Raw genomic sequence first — 23665 nt, forward strand, 5'->3', positions numbered from 1 at the left:
GGTGTGTGAAGGTAGAAGTGGAAGTCAATGTGAAATATCCTGACTGATCAGCATTGAAGGGTGGTCGCTTCCTATGAAGGGCACTGACATGGTTTCAGGATAAACCACAACACCTCACTCCCATGGATACGATCTATGCATTCAGCAGTCTGTGTGACAACAGCCGTCACCTGATCCCGCCTGATCTGACCACCTCTTCATCCCACGCTGAACTACACCATACCGGATGGATGATCCCTCACTTTTTGGGAGTTTTCACTAATATACAAAAACAAATATTATAGGATAAGGAAAACCCCTATTACCATCAAATGAAATGTATTTTTGTTCAATAACCGTACTGCAAGTTACATTATATCTGAAGCTGTCTGACAGCAAGATAAGGGTTTTTTAAGGGGACTGAAATACCTCACACAACGCAACAACAACATCTGAACTATCCCTTTAAGTAAAAGCCACGGTTAAAAATATTTGTATGATAATAATAAAAAAATACTGATAATAATTATATCTGTGTGTTCCCTCCAGTGTGTGTGTTCCCTCCGGTGAGTCTGTGTGTGTTCCCTCCGGAGTGTGTGTGTGTGTGTTCCCTCCGGTGAGTGTGTGTGTGTGTGTGTGTGTGTTCCCTCCGGTGAGTGTGGCAGGTGGTGTGTTTGGACTTGCCCCCCCCCCCCTCGAGCTCGGCGTGGAGAATCAGAATCTGGCCTTTCAGAAGCGAGCGGGAGAGAAAATGAGCCATGAAGGAAATCGGAGGTGATTATCTTTATTATCAGCCAGGGGAGTAACTGTGGAAACGGCGACCTGTGGGGGACACACACACACACACACACACACACACACACACACACACAAGCTGTTCCAGGAGCATGCTGATTGGCCCATACAAGCTCCAGTGGTAATTAACATCTGCATATGCAAACCAGGGCTCCAGCTAGGGAAATTTGGCAGGCGTTTCTCACCTGAGCCTGAAAGCAGCGGGGTAGTGTGTGTGTGTGTGTGTGTGTGTGTGTGTGTGTGTGTGTGTGTGTGTGTGTGTGTGTGTGTGTGTGTGTGTGTGTGTGTGTGTGTGTGTGTGTGTGTGTGTGTGTGTGTGTGTGTGTGTGTTGTGTTCTGTGACTTCATATGCAACACACGACCCTGGAGCTTGCATGTGTGTTTTAATGTCCCAGTGCATTTGCAGGGCTGTAAAATACTGACGCCTGCACTTTCTTGGAAGCACAGTTGGAACGGGTGCACCGGGGGCGGGGGGTCGAATGGACGCCATCTTTGTTTCTGCTGCCACTGCTAAAAGAGATGAGGCCACGCAGCAGGAGGCTGTCAGAGGACCTGCAGGGAGCCTCATTACCATCTGAGGGAGGAGGACGAGTCCAGTGAAACACACTGATGGTCACTCAGCGCTCAAATCCCACTTTTCAGTAAAGTGAGTTCAGAGTTCGGTGCAGGGGGCTGGTTTGGTTCAACTTCCAAACCACTTAAAGAGGCCATATTCTGCTTTTTGGGGTTTCCCCATAGGTTGTTCTGAAAGCATCTACATGCTCTGCAAAGGCTACAATCCTTTTGTTTCCTCCAGAGGGAGTTTCTCTCCCACACACTCCCCCCTCCCCACCTGAAACGCCTCTATTGGACCGTTTTATTTACTTCCAGAAGATAGTGACTTCACTATGGCACACTCACGTTCCTATTGGCTAGCGCTCCAACACATTGTACGTCATAGGCTAATGGGCGGGACATCTCTAAGCGGTTGACCAATCACAATATATAGTCTGAGAAAACCTGAGACCTTTTTTGGGCATTAAAGCATGGAACATTTCATTATAGAGGCACAGAATACAAATATGGACCTGAGAGTGAGTATAATAAGTAATTTTTTTTAATGTACTAAGGCAGATTGAATTGCAATGACTTATCCAACTTTTGCAGGTGAAAAAAAACGGTCGTTGATAACAAGTGTCTAAATGAGACGACTAAACATCATCAGCCCAACATTAGCCTCCTTTAGCTTAGCGGTGGTGACGTGAAGTCATGTGACCAAACTGTAGTTCCTTTATAGCCCAACATTAGCCACCTTTAGCTTAGCGGTGGTGACGTGAAGTCATGTGACCGTGCTGTAGTTCCTTTATAGCCCAACATTAGCCACCTTTAGCTTAGCGGTGGTGACGTGAAGTCATGTGACCTTACTGTAGTTCCTTTATAGCCCAACATTAGCCACCTTTAGCTTAGCGGTGGTGACGTGAAGTCATGTGACCGTGCTGTAGTTCCTTTATAGCCCAACATTAGCTGCCTTTAGCTTAGCGGTGGTGACGTGAAGTCATGTGACCTTGCTGTAGTTCCTTTATAGCCCAACATTAGCCACCTTTAGCTTAGCGGTGGTGACGTGAAGTCATGTGACCGTGCTGTAGTTCCTTTATAGCCCAACATTAGCCACCTTTAGCTTAGCGGTGGTGACGTGAAGTCATGTGACCGTGCTGTAGTTCCTTTATAGCCCAACATTAGCCACCTTTAGCTTAGCGGTGGTGACGTGAAGTCATGTGACCTTACTGTAGTTCCTTTATAGCCCAACATTAGCCACCTTTAGCTTAGCGGTGGTGACGTGAAGTCATGTGACCGTGCTGTAGTTCCTTTATAGCCCAACATTAGCTGCCTTTAGCTTAGCGGTGGTGACGTGAAGTCATGTGACCTTGCTGTAGTTCCTTTATAGCCCAACATTAGCCACCTTTAGCTTAGCGGTGGTGACGTGAAGTCATGTGACCGTGCTGTAGTTCCTTTATAGCCCAACATTAGCCACCTTTAGCTTAGCGGTGGTGACGTGAAGTCATGTGACCGTGCTGTAGTTCCTTTATAGCCCAACATTAGCCGCCTTTAGCTTAGCGGTGGTGACGTGAAGTCATGTGACCGTGCTGTAGTTCCTTTATAGCCCAACATTAGCCTCCTTTAGCTTAGCGGTGGTGACGTGAAGTCATGTGACCGTGCTGTAGTTCCTTTATAGCCCAACATTAGCTTTTTAGTCTAGTTGATATCTGTAGATTATCCTGCTGAACAAAACGTGTACATATCATGAATGTTTGTTTGCCCACTATTCCAAAATCCAATGGACAAATCCCATTGGCTTTTTGTGGAGGGGACCAGAGATATGCTAACTTCCTGTCAGCCATCACTGCACCACTATATAGGGCTACGATAACATATACATGCTTTCCTTTTTTCTTGAACATGCATGATTTCCGGGTCTCATTTGTTTGTTTATGTATGTGCTGTTTTCATCCATGCTACTACTTCCTGTCTGAGTGAGGCTAACATAACTGAGAGTGGTGCAGGCGTGTTGCAGATCTAATGAGAGCTGCAGAGACTCTCAGACTGACAGCTCTAGCAGCGGGGAGCCGGGCTATAAATAAAGCCGCGCTGAGACTTTCTGACACCTGGATTCACATTCGCTCGCAATTTCCCTCCGTCCGATTTCCAGCAGCACCCGCATCTCTTCCTGTGTTCTGTTCAGCCTCGGTGCTGCACCTCAAGTCTTTCTTTAAAAGTAGTTTCTGTTGGCGTCTCTCTTTAATTTCACTGACTCCTGCTCAGAGGTGGGAAGTAGTGGAGTACAAACACTTCTTCTAGTATCAGTACTTTACTCCACTACTTATTTTTCTGACGACTTTTTACTTTGACTTCTTACATGTTGAACACTAATACCTGTACTTTCTACTTCTTACATGTTGAACACAAATACCTGTACTTTCTACTTCTTACATGTTGAACACTAATACCTGTACTTTCTACTTCTCACATGTTGAACCCAAATACCTGTACTTTCTACTTCTCACATGTTGAACACAAATACCTGTACTTTCTACTTCTTACATGTTGAACACTAATACCTGTACTTTCTACTTCTTACATGTTGAACACTAATACCTGTACTTTCTACTTCTTACATGTTGAACTCAAATACCTGTACTTTCTACTTCTTACATGTTGAACTAAAATACCTCTACTTTCTACTTCTTACATGTTGAACTCAAATACCTCTACTTTCTACTTCTTACATGTTGAACTCAAATACCTGTACTTTCTACTTCTTACATGTTGAACTAAAATACCTGTACTTTCTACTTCTTACATGTTGAACTCAAATACCTGTACTTTCTACTTCTCACATGTTGAACTCAAATACCTGTACTTTCTACTTCTCACATGTTGAACTCAAATACCTGTACTTTCTACTTCTTACATGTTGAACTCAAATACCTGTACTTTCTACTTCTTACATGTTGAACTCAAATACCTGTACTTTCTACTTATTATATGTTGAACTCAAATACCTGTACTTTCTACTTCTTACATGTTGAACTAAAATACCTGTACTTTCTACTTCTTACATGTTGAACTCAAATACCTGTACTTTCTACTTCTTACATGTTGAACTCAAATACCTGTACTTTCTACTTCTTACATGTTGAACTCAAATACCTGTACTTTCTACTTCTCACATGTTGAACACAAATACCTGTACTTTCTACTTCTTACATGTTGAACTCAAATACCTGTACTTTCTACTTCTCTCATTTTCCAAACAGCTGGTTCCTTTAGTCTGAATGTGTGTTTGGTGCGTGGTCATTATTCTTTAGAGTCATTGCGTGGCTATTGGTTGGAACACGATCCGTGTATCCATCACTTCCTGGTCTTCTCTAAAGAAGAGGGACCAATGGAAACGTTGTCATGTTGCCGTTGTTCAGCATGGAAACATTCATTAGCTAACAATGACATTATTGTTCTATTAATATAAAGGGAGGTCAGGTACTCTTTAAAGCAGCTGCTAGCTATGGGTACTTTTTACTGAAGTACACTTCAATGCCTCTTTACTTTGGCTTGAGTAAAGAAGTTTAGTCAGTACTTCACGAGTAAACACGAGTATCTGTACTTCTACTTGAGTAAAGGATGTGTGTACTTTGCCATCTCTGACTCCTGCTCAGATGTCTTGTTTTGGGTTGTATTGCCCCTCTCTTCCTCACTATATGCCTCCATCAGTATTTAAAGTTCAAACGGACCTTAACATACATTTTAGTCTCATTAGTAAATTCAACATGAATACTTACAGTGCACATCATGGTAAGCATTTTAAATTACACTAAAGTAATGCAAGAGATCGTTACGGTGTCTTTGAAGATGAAGATACTTCTTCAATACGATGTGGATTTCACCAGAAACATCAAACTGCATATTAATACAGCTAAAAATAGTCCCTAACAAATGCACTTTTAAGTTTTGAGCAAGGCTTTCTATTGACTATTGTTCCCAGTAGTTTTTCCAACTATTTAGGCTTTAATATTTTGGGTAATGGGCTCCACATTTCTGGAGTTTCAGTGCAGTCAGAACTATAGCCTGAACAACAGTCAGAATTACAGCCAGGACTACATTGAGGACTACAGTCAGAAATATAGCCTGAACTACAGTCACTACTACAATCAGATCTACAGTCAGAACTAAAGGACCACAGTCAGGAATTCACTCACAACGACAGTCACAACTAGACTAAAAAATACAGTCAAAACCACAACAGGAATAAATACCACAAATAGACTCAGAACTACAACCAGAACTACAGTCAGAAATACAACCACAAAAACACCTACAACGACACTCAAATACAGTCTGAACTACCTTCGGAAACACAACCAGAACTAAATTCAGAAACACAAAAAGAACTACACTCACTACTACAGTCGGATTTAAAGTCAGAACTTCAGTGTTGACTACAGTCAGAACTACAGTCGCAACCAAAGGACTGCAGTCAGACATTCATTCACAACTACAGTCACACATAGACTAAGAAATACAGTCAGAAATACAGTCAGAACTAGACTAAGAAATACAATAAGAACTACAGTCAGAACTACAGTCACAACTAGACTAAGAAATACAGTCAGAACTAGACTACAAAAGACAGTCAAAACCACAATCAGAATAACACTCAAATACATTCAGAACTACACAAAGAACTGCAACCACAAATAGACTCAGAAATACAAGTAGAACTACCATGAGGATGAGAGTCAGAACTACAACCAGAACTACAGTCAGAAATAAAACCACAAATACACTCAGGACTCAAGTTAGAACTACAGCCAGAACTACAGCCAGAACTACAGCCAGAACTACACTCACTACTACAGTCAGATCTTCAGTGTGGACTACAGTCAGAACTACAGTCAGAACTTCAGTGTGGACTACAGTCAGAACTACAGTCAGAACTTCAGTGTGGACTACAGTCAGAAATACGGTCAGAACTTCAGTGTGGACTACAGTCAGAACTACAGTCAGAACTTCAGTGTGGACTACAGTCAGAACTACAGTCAGAACTTCAGTGTGGACTACAGTCAGAACTACGGTCAGAACTTCAGTGTGGACTACAGTCAGAAATACGGTCAGAACTTCAGTGTGGACTACAGTCAGAACTACAGTCAGAACTTCAGTGTGGACTACAGTCAGAACTACAGTCAGAACTTCAGTGTGGACTACAGTCAGAAATACGGTCAGAACTTCAGTGTGGACTACAGTCAGAAATACGGTCAGAACTTCAGTGTGGACTACAGTCAGAACTACAGTCAGAACTTCAGTGTGGACTACAGTCAGAAATACGGTCAGAACTTCAGTGTGGACTACAGTCAGAAATACGGTCAGAACTTCAGTGTGGACTACAGTCAGAACTACAGTCAGAACTTCAGTGTGGACTACAGTCAGAACTACAGTCAGAACTTCAGTGTGGACTACAGTCAGAAATACAGTCAGAACTTCAGTGTGGACTACAGTCAGAAATACAGTCAGAACCTCAGTGTGGACTACAGTCATAACTACAGTCAGAACTACAATCGCAACTAAAGGACTACAGTCAGAACTACAGTCACAACTAGACTAAAAAAGACAGTCAAAACCACACGAAGAACGACACTCAAATACATTCAGAACTACACAAAGAAATACAAAAATAAATACACTCAGGACTCAAGTCAGAACTACAACCAAAACTACAGCCGGAACCACACTCAGAATATCTCAACTTGCAGCATGATTTAATTGAGATATTAATACCTGACCCAACTATTCTTTAAAAACGGAGCAGAACTCCCCCGTGACATCCCAACCCCCCCCCTTTTTTTTTTTGCAGACTCATATTACCCTAATTATTTCAGAATCTGCCTTGTAATCCAGGCTGAGAATCCTACCCAGAACGAATGGGATGTCAGCTTTATACAGCTACTTGTAAAGGCATTACAGGGCGTTAAGTCCCGCCTGGATGTGAATTGGTCTCCGCAGTACAGGATTAGAAGCTGCGGGGATTAAACCATCCCAGAGGAAATACAGGAGCAGGGTGGCCGGGGGACTCAGATATAGAATATATATTTCATGATCAACTGACTGCATCAGGAGAGTTGAATTGATTTATTTAAAACAAGGGACAGTGTACATTAATCAACATATTAAAAACATGTAAAAGTACTCGAATTACCCAAAAGGCTAGTTTTCACCGATAGTCCCTTTGCCAGATGGTGATAGACATCCTAAAAGCAATAATACAAATACCACAACATTGTTATTGTACATATTTACAATAGATGACGTCGCTGAATACAGATAAGAGCAAGTCATGATAATAAATAAATAAATAAAACATTTACAATACACAGTCATACACACACCTACACCCACACATCAGTGCTGACACTGTTGGTTTTCACTTTTTAACACTGTGCTTGAATGTGTAGTAGGATGAGGACTCTCTCATTGGTTGTGGTATTGAATTCCATTGATGGGATGCGTGGAATGAAAAGACAGCCTGGCTGAATGCGCTCTTCCTAAATGGGATGGTGCAGTCTCCCCTAGCCGCACCTCTAGTAGCCCTGGTTGAGGTGGACTTTAGGCTGATGCAGCCAGCCAGAGGGGGAGGAGCCAACCCACGAGTGATCTTATAAACTAAGCAGATGTTTTTGTAAACTATAAGAACCCAGCTGAACAGATTATATGTTTTAACAATGTGACGATGATGATACCGGAATGGCTTTTTGTCTCGTGTTCTGAGTGCTTGTTTATACAGTGATTCCAGTTGCCTTTGAGCTGTAGAGTGAGCATTACACCAGCTGATCAGACAGTAGTAGATGTGGGAGAGGACTATTGAGTGAAGGTATAGCTTAGCTGCTGCAGTCGATTGGAAGTTTCTAATGTATCTGTAATTTGACAGATTGAACTTTACTTTATTGCAGACCTTTTTGATATATTTTTTGAAATTGAGGTTTGTGTCAATATGTACTCCTAAGTACTTGTACTCCGAGACAACCTGAAGTCTCCTTCCAGAAAAGAAAACATCTTGTTTTGAGAAAAGAGAAGCATTTAAAAGGGGACCTATCATGCAAAATGCGCTTTTGTATGTCTTCTATACATCAACATGTGTCCCCGGTGTGTCAGGGAACTCACCAAGTGTCTGAAAACAAAACCCTCTCTCTTTTCCTCCGTACCCAAATCTCTAAAAACAGGGAACAACGGAGCTGATCCAGATCTGCGTCCGATATGATGTAATATCTGAAATGTGGACCCACGGCCCAATCAGAAAGTAGCTATCAGAAACAATGCCCGACTGTTTTGGACGTAATATGGTCGGTGTTTACATTAGCATCGCTAACACTCAGAGCTAACCTGTACTGGAGAGCATGTGTGTGAAGAAGCAGGAAATAGAAAAAGGAACTCACTTTGTGGTAAACCTGAGAGAGAAAAAGCATTTGAGCTCCATACTGTTTCAGAAATAATCCTTGATGTGGTTTGGAACATGATGGCGTTTTATCACAACCAAATTTAACTTTATCTCCGGTAGAATTCTGATCAGGCATTAGCTCCGCCTCCTCTTCTTTTCTTTTTTCAAGCTAAGGACCCAAAATCCGCGTCTCTCTGGCCGTTTCTCAATCTCGAGGATACTGGCTTCTAAGCCAATATTTCCAGGATGCTACGTCATCGAGTGCCGCCGAAGGACTGTTCCAATCTCCAGCATACTTGGAATTCCACCGAGGCGGCGTCTTTGGTTTGGGGAAAATTTCGAGGCTGCACATGGGTAGACTTCGCGTCCTTAAAATCCCCACAATGCTTTGCGCACGGACCAATTTCAAAAACCCTTGCGGAGAATGGCTGAACCGACACAGCACACATTTAAATGTAAGTATAGTGGCGTAGAACATGTGTTTGTAAATATGTGACTTTGTTACATTTGTTTGTTATCACCAAAAATGTGTCCGTGAAAGTAAAGCAAGTTCATAATGAGATAGACATCGTGAGGTATTTATTTTCGGTACAGTTTATGTTGAAACCGTTAGAGAGAGTGGCACACTTGTTAGCCTGTTCCATTCTTCTTCGTTTTCCGAAGCCGTGGCTTGGAAGCATACTTGCTTCGTTTCTGAAGGAAGTGACTTGGAAGTACGCGACTACCAAGCCAGCATCCTCGCGATTGAGAAACGGCCAGTAACAGGGCTGCAAAAGAGGGGTTTGAGCAGTATGAGGCATGGCTACAATGAAAAAAAAACTTCACAGACATGTTTTATATAGGTATGGCCCTACAATATATGTTTTCAAATATAGCATGATAGGTCCCCTTTAAGTAGGGTACTTGGTTAATTAGTCACTTTCCACCACTGATGTGGAATCATAATTGTTTCTGACGACAAAGAGACACGAATACAGATTTCAGCTCTATGCAATTTTTAACCAGCAAAGTTTATTTATATATAACAACAGTACAAAGTGAATCCTTGGCTTGCAAAATAGGTGTGCTTCATATTTACAATAGGTACACAATAATATCTTATCATAACAAAATCAAAGCAAATAAAAAAACAAAACAAGAGAACAACCTTTTTTTAAATACTTTAAGTTTCTTACAATTTTCACAACACTTTTATAAAACAAGAAGAACAGACAGCCATTATTATTATCATCGTCATCATTGCCATTAATTACTATATTACAGAACTCCAGTGTCTACAAAGGGCTTGTTTACAACGTGTTAAAAATGGAAGGATTTTTATACTTGATGATATTTTGAATTGAGAGTAATACAATGACTGGGATTTCAATTCCTCTGTCTGATGCCGGAAAGCAAACAAAACAAAAACGGCTGATTAAATGCTTTGTTTTGAAACAGCAGTAACGCCATCTCTCAAGCTAAGTGCACGTAGCATCTGCCATTAGCAATCAGCTGAAATGAGGTTACGTGTACGAGCATCTATCTCACACCACCGCCAGCCAAATGGGCTTCCACGCCGCGGAAAGAGTAAACAAACTTTCCTCATTTCAAATTGAATTAAAATGCTCCCAGAAATGAGTTTACAGCATGGATAATTAAGAGCTATATCTAGTAACAAAACAAATCTCTTTCACAAATAAAAAGAAGGTGCTTTCAGCTGCCTGCGATGCGAGACGTTGTACAGATGGGAATACATGCAGTCAGTGTGGATCGATATGGAATACCAGGCAGAACAAAAGCATGAATTAAAACGCATGCAAAATCTCACACAAGATAAAAAGGAAACGTCCTGATATAAATGATCCGTGAGAGGAAAATCAAAGCCACTTTAAAAAAAAATTGCGAGCCTCTGATTACGTCACAATCTGAATACAGCGGAGAGTTGGAGAGACTGATACACGTACATTTGTTTCATCCCTTGCAAAAAGGAAAAAGGCATTTAGGTCCTGTTTAAAATGATAAAAAGCATTACTCCATTCAAGCAATGTGAGGTATGAGGATACATTTCTGTTTGCTGAGCTTGGGAAGACACCTTAATCAAAAGAAGGAAGCTTTAAGTGTTTGCAGACCGACTGTATGGGTGTGTCCATAGTGGTGCGGGAATGAGTCAGCATTTCTTGTTCCCTCGTAGGAATGTTTTCTGATTGTGTTTCTAGTTGCCTGAAATAAGGTCTGTGGTTAACACAAGCTGAAGAGATTTTAACGCTTTGTTCTACGACATGAAATACGTCAATAAATACCCCACTGGTGGATTTAAAAACTGCGGTTGCTAACAAGTGTCTAAATGCCGCCTTTAGCTTAGCGGTGGTGACGTGAAGTCATGTGACCGTGCTGTAGTTCCTTTATAGCCCAGCATTAGCCACCTTTAGCTTAGCGGTGGTGACGTGAAGTCATGTGACCGTGCTGTAGTTCCTTTATAGCCCAACATTAGCCGCCTTTAGCTTAGCGGTGGTGACGTGAAGTCATGTGACCGGGCTGTAGTTCCTTTATAGCCCAACATTAGCCGCCTTTAGCTTAGCGGTGGTGACGTGAAGTCATGTGACCGGGCTGTAGTTCGTTTATAGCCCAACATTAGCCACCTGTATTTGCCACAGAAATTATTATCTGACATTAACCAAAATCACATGGAGAAATCCCATTGGTTTTTAGTGATGGGAACCAGGGAGATGCTGCCTTCAGGGTCCACTAGAAATAAATAAATCCCTGCACCACTCTTTAGGTGTTAATTGAGAGAAGGTGCTTGTTTCAGATGAGGGAACACATATCAGCTCCTCTTCCCCTCTGCTGCCCCCGCTGGCTGGACTCAGTAACTGCATGTCCAACTTCACCTCATCCTACATGCCTCCTCGCCTGTTAGTTTGATGTTTCTTCTTTCCATCTCCTGACCGCACTGTGCGTGCACACACACACACCGCCTCAGATCAAAGAGCAGCTTCAAAGCCGGAGCAGGAAACTAGAGCTAAAGGGCTTCTCTCTCTTTCTCAACACTTCCTCTTCAAACAGCTCACGAGAGCCGAGTGCTGAGCGAGGCGATGTCCGCCGTACCCTCTTCACCTTTTCCTTTTTTACCTTATCTCGCTAAGACACTTCTCAGCAGAGTTGCCGGATCAGAGGACTAATACGATCAGGTGGGTATCTAAGGCCACAGAGAAAATAAGAAGCACCTTTCACCCACTACTGATGTTGGTCATGCTCTCAACACACACTGTGCACACCGTTAATACTACCTATTGTTCAAGTACTTGATGTAAACAACAAGCAGACACATATATATATCCCGGAAGAAAACGAGTCCAGACGGTGAAATCTCTCACTGTAGCTCGCAGGTCAGCCTCTTAGGTTTAAGTCAGCAGACGCAGCATGAAACACTTTTATATTTATTTATCATCTGCTTATGTTTCGTACCTTTAAAAAAAAAAAACTCACTGTATTCCAGTTATGTATACGCTTTAACCGGCTCCGACATGACAGCTCTGCTCCCTCTGTAAAGCACACACCGATTTATGACACATGAGAGGACTATTTGAAACGACGGGATCTTTTGGCACTTGTTTAAACTGAGTCTAATCGTCAGTGCGAGGAACATCTCAGCTGGCCAACCGGAGCTGGCGGGACTCGTTGGCACTCGATCGAATGTAAGATGGCCCCTGGATAGCATGCACACACACAGGAAGTTGATCCCAAAGAGATACAGTCCGTGGTTAGAGAAGTGTGGTTCAGGGTGGACGATGACACACATTTTAAACGTTATCAGGTGATGAAATCGGCAGAATGAGTGATAATCAGCCACATCGATGTTTAGAAAGGTAGTTCGTTCAATTGCGAACTACTTATCGGAGCAATCGGTGTGTGTAAACAAACGTTCCTGTGGGCTAAAGCTACATGCTAATCACGTTAAATACAGCGCTAGGAAGGTAGCGCGTTAGCATGGTGAGCTATAACGCCCCACGGATCGATACAGGATGACTAATCGACTGAAGAGGTGATCGACCCACTCTGAGGAGGATTTAAATCACCTGGTTTTAATATTGTTTAACTTGATTAAAGTTAATCATTACATAAATTACTAGACAGCTTTTAGACGACGTTAGCTAGCTAGCCTCTCTGTTTCCAACTGTGTACCGATTATTTTAAAACAGTATTGTTGTCGGCGCTGCCTGTGTTTCGCCAACCAGATTGTTAACTACTTTTAAGTATTTGTTAGTTTTAGGAAAAGGTAATGCGTGTAAATAAGGGCTCTTGTCAAACGAAGCACTTTTGTCCCATCCATCTCTAACGTTGTTCTTGCGCTTTATGCTGCCATGAGAAATGAAGTTGTGTTTGGGGGTTATATTTACAGCATTCTGCAAGATTAGAGAAAAACGACCCGCCCGATTTAAATGAAATGTGTTGGAAGATTGTGGCGTGTGCTCAGGAAAAACATAGTTCATTTTGGAGCGGACCGCCATCAGTGGGGTGGATACACAGCATTGCAAAGAAAATGAAATTGTTCTGTATTTTCGTCGTACTGAAATAACCACAACAATTGTTTCCATAAGAAGTCAACTAAATAGATCCTTAAGTCGAAACGGCACCATGGAAAGTCTGCGGAAACGTTGGCACACATTCATTGCCCATCTGAATATAAAAAGGCTGATTACCACTAATACATAACCCCAGTTTAATCCCCTGATAACGCATGGACCTGGGATAATGTTTGGGAAGCGGTCTGACGACTTCACTCAGCTCAACTGAGCCCCTTTGTGTTTGCAAACAGAAAAGAAAACATCTGTACACACACAGACACTGATTGGTCCATACACAGATGACCTAAGAAAGACAAAACAGAAAGCCTTGGACTCCAGATTGATTCTCCTAAATATGTCCTCTCCTCTGTTCAGGTGCATGCCGGCTGAAGTCCTCCGGAGACTCTGAGATGACGAGCGTCATGTTTCACGATCGGATTCGTGATAAAGAGCGGAGGTTTAGTCCGAGGAAAAGTGAGAGGAGACCCCGATGTCGTCTTCTTTGTCTTTGCACAACGACAGGGTCCTCCTGGGTGGGACTGCAACTGATAATATTCAAATGTACAAGTACAAAAATAAAAATCTGGATGCGACGCGAGATCTGCTCCTCCGGTTCACACTGAAGGATTCATCTAGTCCTCCCCACACAGACACACACACGCACACACACACACACACACACACACACAGACACAGACACACACACACACACACACACACACACACACACACACACACACACACACACACACACACACACACACACACACACACACACACACACACACACACACACACACACAGACGCACATGCACACGCACAGACAGACAGACAGACAGACAGACAGACACACACAGGACTATTCTTTGAGAAAAATAAAATAAATAGGGGCCATGTTCTCTGCTGACGGTCCTCCAGCTGCAGGGTTTCTGTTTCTCAGTCCGTGGCCCTGAGCGGATCCGTGTGAGGAGGAAATAATATGAGTGTGGATGTGGAGTGTGTTGAGGGTCCTCAGCTCTCCTGAGACATGGCGGCGATCAGCTGCTCCAGCTTGTAGGCCAACTTCTGCTTCCTCGCCTGCTCGTCCTGCTCCAGCGCCGCCGTGATCTGTGGGGGGACAGAAAAAGACATGAGGTCGATGCACCTTGCAACCGAGGGGCCCAAAGAGCCCTTCCCTGGACTCCACCTACAACATGTGGCTTGGAGAGACAAGTACCACCCAGGAAGAGGCTCACAGTGACCACAAAGAGACGTTAAGGGACTACGCAAACATGTAGACAAAGGAACACTGAATGCCTACACACACACAATTATCCAAAAGACGACAAAAGAGACCCAAATCATCTACAAAGTGAACCAAAAGGACCACAGAGACATGAAACGATTAGAAAAAGACATAACAAGAGAACAACATGCCTACAGAGAGACACACAATGTCCATAGAAACACACACAAGTCAGAAAAAGATCCACAAAAAGATAAAAATGATGGCAAAGAGTCGTAAAAGGACGACAACAGACACAGGAAATGACTTAAAAAGAGACGCACAACTCCGAAAATACACAACATGAACACAAAACGACTACAGAGGAACGAATCCACTATAGAAGGACCACGAAAACAGAGGAAGCGACCACATGTAGCCTACAAAGTGGTTGTGTTTCTTTGTGAAGCAGAGCCATCACATGAAAGAGAGGAACTTTGTTACATCAGGGTCTCTGTCTTCGACAACACGGCGCAACATTGGTGTTTAATCCTTCCTCGTTTTATCTTCCGAGGCGCCATCGTGTTAACGCGGCGTTCGTCAAGTCGAGTTGAAAAGGACGAGACAGAATCTGTCATCTCTGACAGTTGCACACATGTTCAGCCTTCCATGTCAAATATTACAACAGCCTTTGATATGGGTACATGCAGCGGTGGAAAGTACTTTTACTCAAGTCTTGTACTTTGAGGACTTGTACCAGAGTATGTGTACAGTGTAGCATTCGTACTTCTACTGAAGCAATCTGAAAACTATCTGAAGTAATAATAATAAAATAATGCGTGGTTTTTATATAGCTCTCTTCCTAGTGCTCAAAGACACTTTACAAGCTAACTAAACAGCGTTAATTGACCTCTCTTACACAATGTGTACTTTCAATTATTCCGAGGTAATGGATAAATAATAAATGGGAAAAACCGTCGCCCACACAATGCGCCATTTATTCCCGTGGAGAAGCACTTTGGATGAATCTAAAGTCCTTTTCCTCGACTCGTTCAAGTGCTTCATACGCAAGGTCACTACGAGGCTCAGCAATTTATAAATCATGCATAATATATATAACGTCAGTTTCACAGGCATTTAACGAGCCTTTCTTTATGCCTTCTAACTGTTCTATTGGGCGTTCTGGTGTCCTTCAGTCGAGTAGAGATTATTCTGCAGTCTCCTTTCCTTCACCAAGTTCACCACGAGGCTCAGCAATTTAGAAATCATGCATATCGGTCAAATATCTGCATTTCAAACTATTTTATCCGTCATGTTTCCGTGTCCTTCAGTCGACGAGAAACACATCGAATATTTGAGGTTTTCTTTGTTGGCGTTTCAGTTTCCCGGCAGCCTTTGTGTGCAGCAGAGCCTGCCTTCTTCCTCTCGTCTGCTTAAGTGCTCTTAAAGCCTGGCAGCTACAGCGCTTCCTCCTCCTCCTCCTCCTCCTCCTCCTCCTCCTCATCCTCCTCTTCATCGCAGCAATGTATTATTAATCGGCAGCGCTGTATGCAGGTGCATCTCTCCCCAAATCCATTTAAGTATCCGCAGCTCGGGCCCTTTGTGCAGAGCCGTAAATACGAGGTTTTTGGGGCCGATGGGCTGCACGTGTGGAGTGTTCTGCTTCACGAGGAAGACTTTGCATCAGACGGCTGAGGCAGCAGAGTGTGAGGTGCGTGGAGAGCAAAGGGGAGGCCGACTGGATAATGGAGAGGAGGAAGGTACAGGAAGTAGAGAGCGAGGAAATAAAAGGAGAGCCGCACAAAGGTCAGACTAATGCCTCCCAGAGGGTCCGCTGACATTAGAGGCACCACGCCTCCTCCTCCTCCTCCTCCTCCTCCTCCTCCTCCTCCTCCTCCTCCTCCTCCTTCCCTCTTCCTGTGATCTGACAGCGTGTGTGTGTTTCCGCTCAGCAGAGAGCATGCTGGGAGCTTGTAGACATCACTCTCTGCTGCAGATCAGACGCCGCCTTGTTAGCGCTCACCTCGGGGGAAGTCTGCTGAAGACTCTGATCTGACCTCGCTAACCTCTGCGTGCGAAACACAGAGGAGGCACCGTACATGTCTGAAGCACAACTGTTCTGCAATCTGCCCGAGATAAGCGTCTGATTTGGAGCGGATGTCAACCATGAGGCGGATTCACCACATTGCAAAAAAAGACCGTTGATGCATTCTCTTCTTCGAGACGTAACCTAAACACCCAGTGGAAAGTCACGGCCGATCTGATCCGTCTTCTGTGCAAAAACTGGATCAGATAAACAAGTCTTCATCGTAGCATTCATGTTGTTTCCACGTTACTTAGAGCTCTTGAACACCCCGTTAACCGTCGGAGGAATGACTTTCTGACTTGGGAAACGGGGCCATCCCAGAAGCGCCTGAATGCACCACTCGTCCTGCCGGAGCTCGCTCTAAATTAAAAATGAATAGTTAAATTACAGCTCTACGTTTCTCTCTGTCAGAATAGCTGTGTGTGATTCAGTTAGTCGGGTGCAGTCTTTAAGGGGATTGAAGTTTCTCTTTTTCTTTTAAATACACAGCAGAATATTCGGTCCAAGCTTTCTCTCGTTATGATACAGACCTTAGTATTTCCTGCAGAATGCATCGTAAAGACACTTGTTCTGTGCGAGTTCATGCGTTCCTCACCTCTCCGTAACTTCACCCTGTCTCTATCAATGCCAAGAAAAAGCTCTCGTGAAAAGCCCAGCCCCAATAATAAGTAAAAAACAGTAAATAATAAACAAAAACATAGAGAATTCATTTAGATGTGGCGCCTACGACAACCTGTCCTATTAATACTCCTGCCCTTGATTTTTGGGCCCCGTCCACACCATTCTGTTTGAAATCGGTTTCAAAAAAGTCTTCCGTCCAAACGAAACTGCTGGAGACGCTGTAGTACATATGCTGGGCCTGTAAGTGGCGCTGTACTTCCGACACAAAATACACCGAAAGCAGCGAAGAAGACCCCCGAGCATGGGCATAAGGCATAAACAAACAAATCAGTAGCGTCTGGAGCACGAACGCAACCCTGTGATCGGCCATTGTTGTTGGCGAAACGCATCAGCAATGACGCGGGGGTGAGCAGGAGAGGCGGGGCCATGGCGTCATCGATTCAGGAAAAGATCGTATAGGGAGTACACACGGAGCCGCAAGCATGTCGTCTCCAGACTTACCCACTTTGGGAGCCGGTTTCATCGTTTATCGGTTTCGGCGTTCGTGTGGACGAACCGTCTATACGATAAAGAACTTTAGCGCATACAACTGAAACCGTCTCCGTGTAGACAGGGCCTTGGTCCAACCTGTCCCTCGTAAGGACACAGACCTCAGTAGTTCCTACAGAATGCATCACGAAGACACTTGTTCTGCGCGAGTACACGTGTTCCTCACCTCCTCGCTGTACTTGCTGATGTAGGAGTAGATCTCGTTGAGCGCGCTGAGCATGTTGAACTCGTTGGAGTGAAGCCTGGCCTGCTCCGCCAGGTAGGCGTTCATGTCCTGATCGCTGATGGCCGGCAGGCGGCTGATGTCAGCGTAGTACCTGACGGGGAAACACAGGAGACACCTTGTTATAGAGACAGCTTTCAAAAGCATCAAACCACCTTCAGGAACAATAACTGTCTGCTAGCATGACGGCAGCATTTACGCTGGGGACGCCGGAGACATGTCTACACCACTTTTGGAAATGGCCAAATGTGTCCCCAGCACTTTGCATCAGGATAACTTGTTGAAAATGTTCTGAAAATTGTACACTTTGCGAACATGTAGACTCTGGAGGACTGTTCTCACTTTCTGGCTGTATTTCTGGTGACTCTCGTGGTGCCGTTTGGACACGTTTAATATTAGCAATAATTGAATAGAGAATAGCTTTGCAGCAGCGTGGCATAGTTACTGTGCTAGTTGTACAAAAAGTATTGTAAGCATAAGTCTGTAGTATTGTTTGCGGGGGGCGATTAATGCAGTGGTGTTTTTTTAAATCTGAAATAAGTGTCCCCACCACTTTTTCTAACAAAGTGACGCCCACGTTAAGACACAGAGAGGGCAAAAGTACACACATCCTTTACTCAAGTAGAAGTACAGATACTTTAAAAATACCCTGGTGAAAGTAGAAGTACTGACTAAACGTCTCTACTCAAGTAAAAGTAAAGAGGCTTTGAAGTGTACTTCAGTAAAAAGTACCCATAGCTAGCAGCTGTTTTAAAGAGTACCTGACCTCCCTTTATATCAATAGAACAATAATGTCATTGTTAGCTAATGAATGTTTCCATGCTGAACAACGGCAACATGACAACGTTTCCATTGGTCCCTCTTCTTTAGAGAAGACCAGGAAGTGATGGATACACGGATCGTGTTCAAATCAATAGGCACGCAGTGACTCTAAAGAATAATGACCACGCACCAAACACACATTCAGACTAAAGGAACCAGCTGTTTGGGAAATGAGAGAAGTAGAAAGTACAGGTATTTGAGTTCAACATGTAAGAAGTAGAAAGTACAGGTATTTGAGTTCAACATGTGAGAAGTAGAAAGTACAGGTATTTGTGTTCAACATGTAAGAAGTAGAAAGTACAGGTATTTGAGTTCAACATGAGAGAAGTAGAAAGTACAGGTATTTGAGTTCAACATGTAAGAAGTAGAAAGTACAGGTATTTGAGTTCAACATGTAAGAAGTAGAATGTACAGGTATTTGAGTTCAACATGTAAGAAGTAGAAAGTACAGGTATTTGAGTTCAACATGAGAGAAGTAGAAAGTACAAGTATTTGAGTTCAACATGTAAGAAGTAGAAAGTACAGGTATTTGAGTTCAACATGTGAGAAGTAGAAAGTACAGGTATTTGAGTTCAACATGTAAGAAGTAGAAAGTACAGGTATTTGAGTTCAACATGTAAGAAGTAGAATGTACAGGTATTTGAGTTCAACATGTAAGAAGTAGAAAGTACAGGTATTTGAGTTCAAAGTGTAAGAAGTAGAAAGTACAGGTATTTGAGTTCAACATGAGAGAAGTAGAAAGTACAGGTATTTGAGTTCAAAGTGTAAGAAGTAGAAAGTACAGGTATTTGAGTTCAACATGAGAGAAGTAGAAAGTACAGGTATTTGTATGCGAGCGGCTCCTACCTGTAACTTTTAGAATTGATTTGAAGGTGCTTCTCCTCACATACAAAGCTCTAAATGGACAAGGACCCAGCTACATTGCTGACTCTCAGATGCAGGTCTATTAGAGGTCACCAGAAAGAGTCATAACGGCCCGTCCACACTACGTCTTCGACAGCTTGAAAAACGGTTTCCAACGCGTCTGCCCATTCACTTTGAATGGGGTGACGTCACTTTTCGCCGAACTGCATTGTGGGAAGCAGAGCGGAGCTTTCCTGGCGTCTCAGGCTGCACGAGTTGAGCAATGTTCAACTTTTGAAGCGTCTGAAGCTTTCGGTGGAAGCGCCAGCCAATCGAATCACATGCCAGTACAAGCTCTAACCAATCAAACCGCTGCTTGTGTGTCCGGGGCGGGAGATCCATGTGATTGGTTGTTGGTCGAGCTTCAGACACGCCCAGCTCCAAGCTTTTTTTGAAGCTGTAGTGTGGACGGGCCGTAAGAAGATCGGTGAAGCAGCCTTTGTAAACTACGCCCCCAAACTGTGGAACACGTTACCCAACAATATTAGGGAAGCCAATACATTAGGCATTTTACTGCATAAAAGGCAGCTCTTTACCAAAGCGTTTTACTGCACTATTTCTCTATGTTTTATTTTTAATTATTTTATCCCACTTTATTCTTTGCTGCTTGCTTTACACTGATGTTATGTCTTATATGTTTTACTGATGTAAAGCACTTTGAACTGCAATAACATGTATGAAAGGTGCTATACAAATACAGTTATTATTAAAGTTACTATTAAAGTTATTATTAAAGTTACTATTACCTCTCCACCCAGCTCTTGTAGTTGGGGATGTCTTTAGCGTAGAGCAGCTTGTTGGACGGAGAGTCCTTCCCCAGCCGGTGCTCCGAGGTCGAGCAGGAGTCCATGAAGGTCTGAGCGACGACCGACAGACAGGCGTCCGTGATGCTGCTCTTATGGATGTCGAACACAAACTGAGGGTTCTTTATCACGTTCACCCAGAACCTGAGAGGAAGGCTGGAGGAGGGAGAGGAAGAGGCACGGGCTTTATTCAATCTGCGCTCTGAAGGTTGAACTTATCTTAATGTCTTGGTTTCCTGAGTTGTTTTAAAGCAGCTCACCAGTTGCTTTTCCACGTGTGCCGCACGTCCTGGTCGTGGATGCCGTGTTTGTCCGCCTGCTCGTCCAGGAAGTCGAACATGTATTTGATGGCGAGAGGAAGAGAGGAGCCTCGGTGCACGGTGCTGAACAACGTCTCGAACAGGTCGTCCACGAACTTCTGCAGCGTGCCCTGAGGAAGAGGAGGAGGAGAGATGAAGGTTATTCAACTGTTGTGTAATAACACTTTATAAAAGTCTATTTGTTCACCGTCTTTTCAAAGTCAATTTTATTGTCAAACTTTCAGTTCGTGTGTACAGAGATCGAAATACTGTTTCCCAGATTCCAGAATACAAAAACAAATATATATACAAATATATATATACCTATATACACAATCAACACACACATGTATACATATGCACACATTAAGACATAAATACAAGCACAACAATCAATATATGCAACATAACAGTCGATATTTTTGAAAAATGTACATTAGTGCGAGACAGTCCATAGCAGCGTAAAAGCTTTAGACTTATGTGTTCCACCTTGGATGTATTCTTAATTGATTTTTTAATGACATTATTAACGTGTGTTTGCCTCTTAATTGATATGTCAGTATTTATTTTGTGGTTTTTTTGTGTAATAATTGAAGTGGGACCAATTACATATCAAGCAATAATCTGGTTTTCATTATTATCTTTATTAATACGTATACGGCAGTGCTTCTCAAAGTGTGGTCCGCGCCCCCTGGTGGCCCGTGAGTATATTGGTCAAATTTGAAATAAATACATTTTAAGTTTTCCGCACTCTCGCGGGAATATCTCCGCAATGGAGCGAGCTTACGTTTCACTTTCGATTGCATGATATAGCCCAGGGCAACACCTTCATCACACATGTTGCCACTTGTTTGTACCATTTTCAGGCGATTTGTAAACAACGATGTGTTTTGGGATATTTGTGGAGTTAGGTGGTCCACGAGTGTTTTTTTATTGGTTAAGTGGTCCTTGGTATGAACAAGTTTGAGAAACACTGGTATACAGCACTGTTTGCATTGTAATTTAAGACATTTCAACATATGTATTGTTGTTATATATTGTAGTACATATCAATATTGAAATGTTTTATTCTCTTATTGTTAATTTTTTCGATAAGTTCTTATGATTACAAAAACATTTTTCGTTCATTTTTCTCTTCCTAAAATGGAGCAACTGTCACCAAACCTTATTTCCCCTCCGAACAAATTAAATATTCGTACTCGGATCCGACGCTGTAACTTTTATGCATATGAAAAAAAAGCTTTGAATGTTGAATCTTTAAAAGCTAAGGATGGAGAAGCATGTACGATGGCTGCCGTGTCCTTGTCTCCTCTCCAACTCTTCCTTTTATTTCACTGTTTGTTTACTTTTATTTATTTACATGTACAGTATATAGACTTCTTGCACTATTTTTTATTTTGGTATTGAATTATTTATGTTGCATTGTTGGAGGAGCTCCGGTCAGAAGAGTTTCATTGGCATGTCTACTCTATAGCTTGTGACGATAACACCTTTGGATTGGAATCATGCTCGTCAGCTGTCGTACCTTGGTGGCTAGCAGCCGGGTCAGATATATCTCGGACACCATCTTGCTGCCGCGTTCTCCCTCCTTCTGGTCTCCGTGCTCGTGGTTCTTCACCAGATGCCAGACCTTCACGCCGCTCTCCAGGTCCGGCGTGATCATCGGGGCCCGAGAGCGAAGGCTGTCCGGACTCCCCGTGTACCGGAAAGACGAGTCTGTCCGGGAGAGAGGAGGAGAATGTATCATTAATAAGAGACACAAAAAAAAAACAGAAACACCACAGTCAGAACGAGTCTCTAATTATCCTCCGTCTTCTCCCAGCATCTGAGAGAGGACCTGAGCAAGGATCTGAACGAGGATCTGAGCGAGGACCTGAACGAGGAGCTGAGCGAGGATCTGAACGAGGAGCTGAGCGAGGATCTGAGCGAGGATCTGAACGAGGATCTGAGCGAGGATCTGAACGAGGATCTGAACGAGGATCTGAACGAGGATCTGAACGAGGATCTGAGCGAGGATCTGAACGAGGATCTGAACGAGGATCTGAACGAGGATCTGAACGAGGATCTGAGCGAGGATCTGAGCGAGGATCTGAGCGAGGATCTGAACGAGGATCTGAGCGAGGATCTGAGCGAGGATCTGAGCGAGGATCTGAACGAGGATCTGAGCGAGGATCTGAACGAGGATCTGAACGAGGATCTGAACGAGGATCTGAACGAGGATCTGAACGAGGATCTGAGCGAGGACCTGAGCGAGGATCTGAACGAAGATCTGAACGAGGATCTGAGCGAGGACCTGAGCGAGGATCTGAGCGAAGATCTGAGCGAGGATCTGAACGAGGATCTGAACGAGGATCTGAGCGAGGACCTGCAGCCCGAGGTGGAGGAAGTATTCAGAGCCTTTACTGAAGTAGATCAGAAGGACTCCGTTACAAGTTAAAGTCCTGATTCGGAAATGTTACCTAAGAGGGAAGTATCATCAGCTAAATGCAGAAAGACTATTAAACGAGAAAGTACCCCATGCAGAGGGCGAACCTCCCCCCGAGGAGCCTTTGCAGACCACGTACATGCACACTAACTATATAAGGTATTCTGCGCGGAGAGGGAAAACCCCAAAAGTGTAAGTGGGCCTCTTTAAAGCCGCCGACCGGCCGGAGACTTCAGATGGACATGTGGCGGACTCGGTGCTTTGAGTGCGTTATCCCTTCTAAAATAAAAAAATATAAATTCATATGGTGTGTCCCTCCACACGCTGAACACACACACTCTCACTCACTCACTCACACTCACTCACTCACTCACTCACTCACTCACTCACTCACTCACTCACTCACTCACTCACTCACTCACCACTCACTCACTCACTCACTCACTCACTC

At 43.4% G+C, this 23665-nt stretch overlaps 1 protein-coding gene across 1 annotated transcript in view; it reads right to left on the reverse strand.

Moving 5' to 3' along the window:
• Positions 1–9712: 9712 nt before the first annotated feature.
• The window catches only part of plxna2 (plexin A2), a gene marked incomplete at its 5' end in the record, with an annotated part of 185735 nt that continues 171782 nt past the window's right edge, over positions 9713–23665 (reverse strand). Inside the window, 5 exons of the mRNA XM_034078338.2 lie at positions 9713–14386; positions 17906–18056; positions 20434–20646; positions 20751–20920; positions 22315–22505. Coding sequence (XP_033934229.1) covers positions 14291–14386; positions 17906–18056; positions 20434–20646; positions 20751–20920; positions 22315–22505 — 821 coding nt within the window. The remainder of the gene's footprint in view (positions 14387–17905; positions 18057–20433; positions 20647–20750; positions 20921–22314; positions 22506–23665) is intronic.

The sequence above is a fragment of the Pseudochaenichthys georgianus genome, unplaced genomic scaffold (assembly GCF_902827115.2).
Source record: "Pseudochaenichthys georgianus unplaced genomic scaffold, fPseGeo1.2 scaffold_413_arrow_ctg1, whole genome shotgun sequence".
Taxonomy (NCBI): domain Eukaryota; kingdom Metazoa; phylum Chordata; class Actinopteri; order Perciformes; family Channichthyidae; genus Pseudochaenichthys; species Pseudochaenichthys georgianus.